The sequence below is a fragment of the Phaseolus vulgaris genome, chromosome 1 (assembly GCF_000499845.2).
Source record: "Phaseolus vulgaris cultivar G19833 chromosome 1, P. vulgaris v2.0, whole genome shotgun sequence".
NCBI lineage: Eukaryota > Viridiplantae > Streptophyta > Magnoliopsida > Fabales > Fabaceae > Phaseolus > Phaseolus vulgaris.
The window spans coordinates 35,129,552-35,142,353 of NC_023759.2; the positions used below are offsets into that span (position 1 = coordinate 35,129,552).

General features: G+C 49.5%; 1 protein-coding gene across 1 annotated transcript; it reads right to left on the reverse strand.

Annotated features, from left to right (window-relative positions):
* Positions 1-314: 314 nt before the first annotated feature.
* On the reverse strand, positions 315-1,040 carry LOC137815945 (uncharacterized). Its single transcript, XM_068619054.1, has one exon. The coding sequence runs from the start codon at positions 1,038-1,040 to the stop codon at positions 315-317; it is 726 nt and encodes a 241-aa protein (XP_068475155.1).
* Positions 1,041-12,802: the final 11,762 nt, after the last annotated feature.

Consider the following 12,802-nt stretch of genomic DNA (forward strand, 5'->3'; position numbering starts at 1 on the left):
ATTGTAACTTTTCGAAAGTCGACCAAAACATCACATTTGCCGAGCTTCCTTGATCGACCAGCACCCGATGGACCATCCTCCCCGCTGTAACAAGCGAGATTACAATAGGGTCATTATCGTGAGGCACAACATCCCTAAGGTCTTCTTTGGTGAACGTAATGTCCACGTCGGGTGAGTGATCCTCAAAAACCTCCACTGACATCATAGACCTTGCATATTTCTTTTGCTACGATGCAGTACACCCACCACCCGAGAATCCACTAGCTATGGTGTGGATTTCGCCGTGAATGGGTACCTTGTGCTGCTGTCCCTCACTATTCGCCGGTTGTGAACCTGATGATTGCCCCCACTTGCTTCTCCAGCAAGTAGTCCTTCAAGAACCCACACTTGACCAACTCGACGAGTTGGTATCCCAAAGCCAAACACGAATTGATAGAGTGGCGAAAGCTCTTGTGAAACTCACACCACGCGTCTGGTTTTGGTCCCAACACCTTATCCGTTGTCTTCTCAGGCACTTTGAGCTTGGCAGCAATGTTCGGGATGGCGATCAGGTCAGCCAATCCCATCACGTACTCGTACCTCGGCGGGCGATTAGACTCCGTGGGCCGCCCCGGCCCCTTCCTCTTGCTCTTCTTTGGGTCATAAGGATGACGCATCCTTTGATCCCTCTTCCCCGCCGTCGCCTCCATCACCCTCTGCGGCTGAATCCTCGTCTGAGCGCGTGGCTTAGTTGGGGCCAGATTTCCCCTTTTCTCGGAGACTTCGCTCTCAGCGGCGATGTGAGCCACGGCACGTCGCCGGATTTCAGCGAACGTGGCGAGGTGACTCCGGATCAACGATTCACTAAAAGGTCCAGGCAACACGCCCTTTTTGAAGGCATGTACAAACATTTCTTCATCCTTACCTGGCAAGCGAACGATCTGAGCTCCGAATCTGTTCAAAAAATCCTTCAGGGACTCCCCTTGATACTGCCTCACGTCGAACAGATCGTAAGACACCAACGGCGGTGCCTTGTTCACTATGTACTGCTCAACGAACATCTTGGAGAACTACTGGAACGTGGTAATGTGGCCAGTAGGTAGACTGACGAACCAGTCTAGCGCTGTTCCACTGAGAGTGCTCATGAACACCTTGTAGTAGACCGCGTCTGAACCTCCTGAGAGCATCATCTGCGTGTGAAACGCCGTGAGATGAGCCTCAGGATCTTCCACCCCGGTGAAGGATGCTTTCACCGCTACCGTATTTGCAGGGACCACCATGTCCATGATCTCCTGAGAAAATGGCATGGGAAAACTACGCGGTGGGGACGGGGTGCAGATCTGTCTCCAATCGCGCGCTCCTGCCGTCCCTGAAGGGCTTTACGTAGCTCCTCGTTGACTCTGTTGAGCTCTTCATTTCTAGCCTGTGAGGCCACTAGTGCCTCGTGCATTCTTTCTTGTTCAGAACGCGATGCAGCTACGTTCTCCTGCAACGTTCTCATCATCTCCATCACTTGCGTCATAGACACAACGTCCTCTTCGGTTGACGGCGCGACTGAATTGGAAAGCGTTGTCCTCATCCTTTCTCAGCAAACTCAATAACTCAAAGAAACTCCAAACGAACGGTGAAAACTCCAGAAAACCGACTGTGACAGCAAGCAGTCGAACAGAAAACACCAAAACTTCAACAAACTCGAATTGTGGTTGGGAATCACCTTTTATACGGCCCCACGATGAGCGCCAGATGATCCTGCCGGTTGACCAAGCGCAAGAACGATGCCTCATCACGATCTTTCCTCATCAGCTTTGACACCACGTGCCCTTCAAGTCCACACCACAGATTGCCTCTCTGAGAACCTAAAAACACAAGATGGCGCCTCTGCGGCCGGTGGCGCTCCGACGCTCAAGTCAGTAACAAGAACACCCAAAAACTGAGAGAAAACTATGCTCTATAGAACCGTACTAAAGTGCACTCAACCCAAAACAATGAGCCGTAATGAACGTACCTCTGCAAATTCTGTTAAGTTTACCTTTATAGCTAGGTTTTTTCTCTCTCCAGGCAGTTAAGCTTTGGACGCGTGGCTCGCATCCAACCCTGCACGTGTTACCATCTGGGTTGGGGTAGCAGGTAGTACCCAGCCCTACACGTGTCATCATCTGAGCTAGGATAACTTGAGCGTCATTTCTATGCAGCATCCAACCCTACACGTGTCGTCATCTGGGTTGGGGTAACTGGTAGTACCCAACCCTACACGTGTCCTCATCTGGGCTGGGGTAACTTGAGCGTCATTTCTATGTAGTAACCAGTCGCACGGCTAAGCCTCCTATTCAAGGAGTAATCTAGCACGTAATACGCTCTGAAACACCACCCGACAAGGCTAGTATCGGATGCAACAAAGTACACCGTCTCTGTGATATAGCTCGTCGCAAGTGCCACCCTCCTCATTGCTACGCCATGCATGTTCCAGTTGAGGAAACCTCGCCATCGACGAATGTCCACTATGGGAATCCCGTCGTCGATGGGCAAGCTGTCTCCTCCAACTCACTCGACCTTCACACTCCATGCTGACGTAACAATCATCTTTACTGAACTTACACGCCTGAACTTACCCTCCTGAACTTCCAACAGCTTCAACTAAGTTTACTGGGAAACTCGGCGATGTGCTTCTTGTGGCGATGTGAGACCACCTGATCTTCCATGATTTAACACGACGATGTCATGAAAACCTGGCGACAACCGACCATGTACACTGCAGGACGCCGCTTCCACAAACGGCGACTATGCTCACTCCTGGACCATTCATCTTTTCTCTTGTCCACGTGTCCTGCTGAGCACGCCCCACGTAGTCACTTGCTAAACACGTCGTCACACCCGATGACCTGGTAGGTACAAAGACTGAAACCCACTCACATCAATTGAATGCAGTATGGTTCAGTTTTTCTTTAAATTCTGGTGTAGCTGTTTTCTCTCACAAGAACAATCAATTGAGCCATCTCTTGCTCTCTTTGTGTGAGTCTTCTTTGCCTCTTTTTTTGCTATCATGGAGTCCACTCCTCCTACATCAAAGAGGATCAAAACAAGAGCTGTAAGGTCTGTAGGGAGACTTGAGGGCTGGTTTTCAGGAGATAATGAGTTCATTGAAAGGTATTTCTTTGAAACTAGCACAAAGGTGATCAGCAACCCCAAAGTTGTTTCCTTTGATTGGCTGAAAAGCCAAAAGCTAGACAATATGTGGAAGCTTCTCAAAGACCAGTTGCTGAGAAGGTTCTTGGAGATGAAGGGAAACGTATACCCTAATTTGATTCGGGTATTCTACACCAATCTCAAATTTGAAGGAAACAATCTTGTTTCTCATGTGAAGGGTGTTGACATGGAGATCACTCATGATGTGTGGACTGCTGTAGCTGGCCTGAAATATGATGGTCTAAGGATCAACAAGGGAAATCTTGGAGTAGTGGAGGATTTTAACAAAGTCCAATACTACAAGAGTTGCTTGAAGAATCAACAAGCCCAAGTGAGAACTTGTTCGGTTGGAGGCTTGAAGCTGGATGAAAGGGTGTTTGCTCTTATTTTAACTTGGATTCTTACTCCAAAGGGGAGCAACCATTATGTCTTAACAGAAGAAGACCTTGTATACATCTACTGCATCATGAAGAAGATCAAGATCAACTGGATCCATATCATCAAAGAGCACATGCAAAAATCCATGAGGTTAAGTGACTATCACTATCCCTATGCTGTTTTAATCTCTAAATTCTTGCTCTATTTTGAAGTGAATCTTGAAGATGAGACCTCTGAGTTGGTTAAGTCAACACAAGAAATGAACAATGGCTCTCTAAGCAAGATGGGATTCACCAAAATAAATGGAAAATGGGTGAGCAAAGATGGTGATCATGGTGGTTCATCAAGTGCTGCAGCTGCTGATTTTGATGAAGAAGATCAAGCTGCTGACATGGACATTCACCATGAAGAACAGCCTGCAACCAATTTTGGTACTGGAACCAGTGAAGGAGATCAAGGGGATGAGATGCCATCTATGTCTTCTTTTGAAAGATACATGGTGAATAGGCTTGATGGCTTTGCCGAGAATCAAAGAAATCTCCATGATTTGTGTGTAAGCAACTTCCAGAGTATAGACAACAAATTCAACATCATGGATACTCGGTTTATGACCTCGGATGAACAGATTGAAGTTGTTCAGAATTAGATCTTTGAACTTCAGTATGGCAAGGATAATTAAAGGAAAAACAATCGGTTGAATGCTCGAAACAACCGATTTTTTTTGCCCTATATCAGTTTAAGTGCTTTTGTTTTTTAATTTCTGTATAATCTGGAACAATTGCCTCTTTATCTCTTCTTATTGTATATTTGTGAAGACAAATAAGGGGAGATTTTATTTTGTGTTGTCTTTTATTTTCTGCAAACTCTATGTTTTGTTTAAGTGAACTTTAATTATGCTGTTTTCGGCTGATATGTTGGTATTCTAACTGCTGATATGCTGTTTTTGTTTTACTGCTCTAACCTTCTATCAGAGATATTGTGCTTTGCTTAAAACTTTGTTTTGCCGGAACTGCTTCAGATTCAATCAAGTCCAACACAAGCAATCAGGGATTTGTCTTCATCAAATAGGGGGAGATTGTTGAATCAAGTGTGTTCAAGCTTTGAAGAATTCAAATCCTTTGAGTTTGATGGAAGGCTGGATGTGCTTGTTGTTGCTGAGGTGCTTTAGAATAGGATCTGGGGTAGATTATCTGTGTAAATCCACTCTTGATTGAATCCAAACCTTAAGCATTTTCAAACCTTTTGAATTGAAAGTGTTTTTCAAACTAAGTGAAAAACAACCTGTTGTTTTGTCGAAACAACCGCTTGTTTTACTCTTAGGTGTATTGAAAAAGGTTGAAAACTGTTTTTGGTGATTGACTTGCTATCAAACCAAAACAATCGATTCATCTTTTGTAAGAAACAAGAACTGAGATTTAAATATTATTCCGTCCGGTTGACCGGGACGTCTTCGTGCGCGACCTCAACCGTCAGCTAGGGACACCTTCCCACTGGTTGCCTGTGGATTCCTGCAAAAAAGAGGACAAAGGGGCGCCCTAGCGGCCGTGTGCACTCCGACGCTCAAGTCAGCCAGCAAGAAACACCAAAAACTGTCCACCTCCGTGTCTGAGCACCGCGTGTGGCACTCTGACGGTGGTGAATTAACTGTGTATATGTGTGTGTTGTCTCCTCCAGGCAAAAATATTCCCCAGTCACTTGTACGCAACCTTGAAGCACGAGCAAGCAACTAGAGAGTTCTCTGGTAAATTTGCCGAAGGTTCCAACCCTTTTTCCAACATTCTCTGCGCTATTTAAACTACCCAAGCATTTAAAGCGCTTTTACTCACAAACGTAACGCACTCATTAAAGCGCTTAATTAGAAAACGTAGCGCATTTAAGACGTTTGAAACGTTCGGGAGCCATTATAGTACCTGAAAGCTCGAAAGGGAAACTATATTGAATAACTTTTAATTACCTGGCACCTGACTAAAGGGTGTTTCTATTTAGGCATGGCTGTCGTACACGTGGAGGGCCTCACGACGCCATGACCCCATCTGGGGGCGCTTCGGCCCACCTGGGGACGTTTCTACGTGTGAGTCCTCCTGCTGGGAGTGCTACTGCGCTAGGGGTGACTTTTTGGGGTGCCAACTCATGCCCCCAAGTATCTAGTCACTTACTTTGAGAGCGTATCTGCCCTCCTTTTGTACTCTGCACCCGGTTGCCCTGGGCGTGACTTTCCTCTTGAGTCGTATCTGCCCTACGGGCGTCTCTGGGGCGGCAGGAGCACGTCACGAGTCAGGCTGCCCTTCACTGGTATTGTTACTATGGCCTTGAAGCCACCTTTTCTTTCTCTTTACTGCTGCCCCGTGCTATTGGGACCTGAGGCCTTCTCACGGCGTCGCTCCCTCCATGGTCTTTCCTACCCATGGGTATCGGGGAACCACACCGTGATTGCCTTACTTTAGCACTGTTTAATTTGGCGACGCCCTAGCGAGGCGATGCCTCCATCTGGGCTACGCCTTCCCCTGGCGACGCCTGGCCTTGGCGACGCCTGGCCTTGGCGACGCTTCCTCTTGGCATCTCTACACATAGGCGACACCTTGCGTTGACTTTTGACCTTTCAGTCGTTGACTTTGACCTTGACTTAGTCAGCGCCCGGATACGGGACGGTACACAAGCCCCCCAGTCTTAAGCCGAAGACTTGTCTTCAGCGCAAAGACTAAAGCCTCGCCCACGCCGTCCACGTGCCTTCCTGATGACGTGTCATTCTCTGCTGACTCAGCAATTTTTTGGAATTACTGACGTGACAATTTCTGAACCAGAGGTATTCTTAATGGCTGATTGGACATCTGTGAAATGGGAAAAATGATGTCTTTTGAAGTTGCGCTTAATCGCGTGCCATGTGGTTCATCGTGCGGTCGTCTTCAGGAACCCCTCGCGCTTCCCTTGAGCGCTTAATCTTGCAACACGTGGCGTCATCACACGGTTACCCCTTCGCGCTTCTCGTAACGTTTAAGTTACCAAACCCCGCGATTGCCACTACTGTTACATTCACTTTCTTTGCCCTCAGTCACTGTTCATCTTCTCTAAATCCCTTCTCTTGCGACCCCTGTTCGTTCGTGTTTCCGCTCTCCACACCCTTCAGCCCCCAAAGGTACGGTTTTTCCCTCCTTGATGATTCTCTTTACTGTATGAACTGCCTGGGACTGTCCATATTACCGCATTTCTCTGGATATCGTTTGTATGTTTCTTTGTTCCTCTCGTTTCCCTTCGTTCTCTTGTGGGTAGGGCGCTCCTAGGGTTCTTCCATTTTTCCCTTTTCTTCTCCCAAACCCCTTTTCTCTGAACCCTTTCTTTCTCTTTTGATCTTCAGCATTGGCATTGATGGCGAAAACTAAAACCACCGCGCCTCCCCCGCTCCCCAAGTCTCATTATAAGGGCGAATACGACTGGGCCCCCGACGAACTTCTGGACGAATGTTCCCTCCTGAACTCTGTTGAGGACGTAGAGGCTCATAGGGGGACCCTGCTCTCTATAACTTCAATGCGTTCCACAAGAATCACGACTCCCAAGTCCTGGTTAGCCGGGTGCGACCTGGGATGCCCGTTTGTGCGGACTCACGGGATACTGGGGGATGCCCTTTCTTCTTCCTCTATCAGATGGTGCTCAAGAGGGTGGGCCTGCGTCTACCCCTCACTCCCTTCGAAAAAGAGTTACTGACAAAGATAAACACTGCTCCCGCCCAACTCCATCCCAACAGTTGGGCTTTCGTGAGGGGGTTTCAAATTCTCTGCGGCTATCTAGGCGTTCCCTCCTCTGTGGACGTTTTTCTTCACTTCTTCGAGGTAAAGAAGCAAGGGAAGAGCCTTTGGATGAGCTTTTCTGGCATCGCCGGGCGCATCATCCTTACGCTCTTCCAGAATTCGTTCAAAGGATGGAAGGGGAAATTCTTCAAGGTACGCGCGACCAAGCGCGATCCTACTATCCTAGAGGGCTTTCCCCTGTACTGGACAGACAAACCCATAACCATGAAGCCCTTGGCTCTGGACGAGCTCGCCCCGCCTGACCGGGATGTATGCAAAGCCTTGGCGGGATTGGAAATAGTCTTCGATACCGCCAAACTCATCGCGAACGAATTCAATGCCCATGGGCTTTCTACCTACTTCGGTATCTGCTCTTGGTGATTTATGATGCATTAGTTGTTGTGGTTATCTGCATGTATTTGGCCATAGAATCTTCCTTCTGATTCATCTGAATCAAACTTATGCTACCAATATTCGCTGTACAATGTTACTTGCATTTCACGCCTCTTCATGTATTGTGAATTCGCAGAACTGTTCTAGTGCTAATCCTTGTTGATTGGCCTGTCTTGATGTAGGATCGGTGATGGGCGTTTCCAAAAGAATAATGTTGGCGAAAGCACTGAAGGAGGCTCGTGCCGCCAAGGCAGGCGTCTCCTCCAGCCCTGTTGCCAATCCGGTTCTCCAACCGGCTCCGTCACCGCCACCTCCAGTCATTGCTGAAGCTGCTTCTAGCCCATCTCCGACGTCTCCACCTGGCTCCGCCGTGCTTCCAACTCCCAATTCTCCTCCGCCTATCGCCGCCGTTCCCCTAGCTGCGGCCTCGTCACCGGCTCCAACCCCCCTTGACAAAGGGAAAAGGGTTTTGGAGATTCTGTCAGATGACGAGGATTCGGAAGGGGTGGCGCCCTTCAGAAGGAGAAAATCTGCGCGGGTTCCTCTTCTGGTAGGGACGTCGCCGCAGGGAGGGAACCCCTTTATGGACAACCCTCCAAGCGCAACCTCACTCCCTCCTATGATACTCCAAGAGGAGAGGGGCGAAGGCGCCGAATCTGCCCCGCCTCCGCCGCCGCCAGAAACCACTGCTTCCCCGGCTCCTGACGCTGCTGCCCCCGACTTCATCGCCATCCCTCCTCCAATCATGCATCTGATGAGGGGTTTCAGTGGCGGGACTATGCCAGAAGGTACCGACAGGAGGGAAGGCATGCCTTTCTACTTGGGGGCCTTCTTGGCGGTGGCTCTTGAATGGCGCTCCCAGGCCAGAAACGCGGTCCTGCAAGCTCATACCCTCCAAGCCTTGGAAACAAAAGCATCTACTCTGGAAGAGGAAATGAGGACCCTGAGACGCCAGAACGAAGCCTATCAAACTTCCCTGAGACAAATACAAGAGTCCAAAGCGGAAACAGAGAGGCGACTGGCGGAGGCATTGGAGCTCCAGGCAGGCTTCTACACTCGGGAAGTTGCTCTTCAAGTGCAGGTAGCGGGTCTTCAGGAAGTGGTCAAAGCGGATGCAGAAACTCAAAAGGACCTAAAGGACCGTTGCTGCGAACAGGCTGCCAAGGTGGAGCAGATGGAGGAGGAAATGGCCACCCAGGCCAAAGCTATGGACCTTCTCCGAGTTGACTACGACAAACTGCAGGTCGAGGTTAGCCGGCTTCGCGTGGAGAAAGAGGCTCTGGAGAAGCAGGTGACCTCTGGAGACGCTGCCATTGAGGAACTGGAGAAGGAGAAAAAGTCCCTTATCCAGGAGATGGCGGGTACCTTCGAGGAGGGGTTCCAAGAGGCCCTGACCCTGGCGTCCTGCGAGAATCCGGGCGTCAACCTTTCGAGCTGCGATCCCACACACCACGTCGTTGACGGGAAGGTCGTGCCCATGGATCTGGATGACTGAACCGCTGCCTCTCATCCGCCGCCTTCCTCTTCAAGCTCCACTCTTTTATTCTTTACCTTCGTTTCTTGATTTTACCTGTCAAAACTTGTAATTCTTTGAACTATCCGCACTCTTGTTACTGATTTGGGACGTTCGTATGGTTGCCTTTATTTCTTTGTCACATACGATTCTGCCTATGCGATCTCATTCTCTTTTCCCTCCATACGCTTTAATTATTTTATCTGTGTTCTGCCCATTTCTTTCACTTCGTTGGGCGGTTTGGTATGATCGGGAAAGGTTGCGCGCCAACCCTCACGCCCATGGAGAGGCTCACTTAGTGACGTCGTATCGTCCACGGGACGTCTCTGATACCGAAAGGCCCTTTCTCTGATCCTTAACGCCCGGCGCCCACGCCTAAGGAGAGGCCTGCTAACAGCAGCACCGTTTCGTCCCCGGGTGTCTAAAACGCTGAGCGCTCTGGAGAGGGTCTGTTCCCTCCATGGTCTTTCCTTCCCATAGGTATCGGGGAACGCCCTGCCAGCGATTCCCTGGCGTTTGGCGATCTCATCTCCCACCACAGTCTTTCCTACCTGTGGGTATCGGGGAGGTGACGCCTGTGACTAACTTTGCCTTTCTTTGATTTCTTCTCCCTCCACAGTCTTTCCTACCTGTGGGTATCGGAGAACGCCCTGCCAGCGATTCGCTGGCGTTTGGCGATCTCATCTCCCTCCACAGTCTTTCCTACCTGTGGGTATCGGGGAGGTGACGCCAGTCGGTACTTGGGTTGGCGACGCCTACGACATCTCGCGCTGTCGTCGCCCTTTACGTCCTTCCTGGCAACGCCTCGGGCGTTACCTTTACTTCGACATTGACCTTAATTCTTGCCTTGGTCAACGCCTGATAACAGCGAAGAGCCCAAGGCTTGGTCTGTGCCATCCACGTGGCGCTCCTTGTATAGCTGATGGGACCTTCTGTCATTCGACTTGATACACGTGGCGCTGCTTGTATGGTTGATGGGGTATCTAGTCATTCCATTTTCTGACTCCTGCTGTACCCCTGGCTAGCTTTCGACGGCGCATCGTACCACTTGATATTCTGCTGATACGACGTTTTCTGATTTAAACCAGTGGTGCCAGCGTCATCCTTCCATCTTCTGCCACGTGTATCAATCGCGCGGTGCATCCATTCACGTCGTTTGGCGCTCTAACCGCTTTATTTAACTCTTCAATCTCTGGAACTGTCTTCATCATTTTCTCACTCTTCATAACCTACTTGCGTTCTTTCTTCTTGCATCCTTCCTTCTTGCACCCTTTCGTCTCTGTCGAAGGGTTGTTCTAGCCTTCGCTCGCCTCACTCAACTCTTGCGTTTCTGGCAGTCCTGAGCTTGTTAAAGAATGTCCTCTCACGCTGCTTCCTCCAGAGTTCGTCCCAAAGACTTGTACCCTTGGGCTTCGAATGAACTTCTTGACGAGTGTTCATGCTTACTCTCTACCAGGGCCATACGGGAGCACAAAGGAGAGTCATGTTCCTACGACCACCGGGCCTTTGCGAGGAGGCATGACGACGACATCGCTGTGCTCCCTTGCACTCTAGGGGAGCCAGTATGTGGAGACGATCGGGCCAACGAAGGGGTCCCTTTCTTTTACTTTTACCAGGTGGTGTTCAAGCCCATCGGAGTGCGCTTACCCTTTTCTTGGTTCGAGAAGGAATTGCTGACAGAGATCAACGTGGCTCCGGCCCAGTTGTATCCCAACAGTTGGGCCTTTGTCAAGGCCTTCGATGTCCTCTTCGGGTCTCTGGGTTGTGCGCCCTCGGTTGACCTCTTTCTTCACTTTTCTGAGGTGAAGAGACAGAGACACAACCTCTGGGTAACTCTCAGTAATGTGCCCGGGAGGGTTCTCTTCACACCCTTCCAGAGCTCGTTCACCGGGTGGAAAGGCCGGTTCTTCAAGATCTGTCGTACTGACCTTGTCCCTGACGCTCTGGATGGGTTTCCGCTGTACTGGGTGAGAGAGGAAAAGGTCCTCAAAGCCAAACCCCTCAAGAATCTAGCTCCAAGTGATTAAATAGCTTGCCGGATTCTTGCTGAGGCGGGAGGTTCTGACTCTGCCACGGTGATCAGCCTGGAGTCTAATGCCGGGACTCTTGAGAAGTACATATGTAAGAACCGCTGCCTTGGCAACTCCGGCCTTTTTCGCCTTTTGTACGTGCATGACTTGCCTTGGTATCTCTAACATGTCTTTTTCCCTGGTGCAGGTTCGAAAATAAACAAGGAAAAGAGGGCACGACTTATCCGAGCTCTGCGGGCCGGAAAAGAGGCTTCGTCTTCCTCTAGTGATGACTCTAATGACCACTGAGGAATGGCTTGTTGGCCTTTTTGTATGATTTGTAGCGTTTGCTTCGTTTGTACCACTCCCATTGTATTGAACATTGTTTGTAACAACAACTTTCAATATCATACTTGATTTTTTGCAACGCCACTTTACTTTGCATGTGCCTCATATACCACGCGCTTTCCTTTCGTCTCGTTCCGCCCACGATGCATGCCTTCACTTCGGGCGACACCCTCTTACGGGGCGACGCCACGACCTAGGCGACGCCTTCTTCTTTGGCGACACCATGGCCTAGGCGGCGCATCACATTACTTCTAATAAGGGAAGATAAAGGCTGAAAACCAAGGCACTTCTTTTTCTCAACTGGTTTTTCCGTTTATTAGGGTGACCTCATTAAAAAACCCCCGAAAGGGAAAAAGAGCGTCCCCTTCGACTAAATTGTTACATACTGCTTACATAAGTCAACTGAAATAAAATTTTAAGTTGGCTGCATTCCAACTGCGCGGGATAGGGCCTCCATCTAAAGTCTCCAGGTTGTACGAACCATTGCCCTTAGCCTCACTAACTCTGAAGGGCCCGGTCCACTTGGGAGACAGTTTATTCTGCAACTCGTATGGGTGGGCTTTCCTCATCACCAGGTCGCCCACCTGAAACTGTCGCGGCTTTACCTTAGAGCTATATTGCCGCTCTACTCTTCTCTTCATCGCTTCAACTTTTATTCTAGCTTCTTCCCTGGCCTCTTCTAGCAGATCCAGGTTCACCCGCCTCTCTTCATTAGATTCCTCCACTACAAAGTTTTGAAAACGCGGTGAGCTTTCGTGTATTTCTACTGGAATCATCGCGTCTGACCCGTATACCAAACTGAAAGGCGTCTCCATAGTAGAGGATTGGGGCGTGGTGTGATATGCCCATATAATCCTTGGCACCTCTTCTGCCCACGCCCCTTTGGCCTTCTCTAACCTTCTTTTTAACCCCCTCAGAAGGACTCTGTTTGCTGACTCTACTTGTCCATTGGTCTGGGGTGTTCAACCGATGCGAACACTTGTTTGATTCCCACTTCAGCGCACAGATTTCTCAGCTGCTGACTGGCAAACTGGGTCCCGTTGTCAGATATCAGGCGTCTGGGTACGCCAAAGCGACACACGATGTTTCAACACACAAAATGTTGTACCTTATGCGCGGTGATTTGTGCCACAGGCTCCGACTCTATCCACTTAGTGAAGTATTCTATGGCGACGATCAGATACTTCATCTGCCTGATAGCCAGTGGGAAAGGGCCC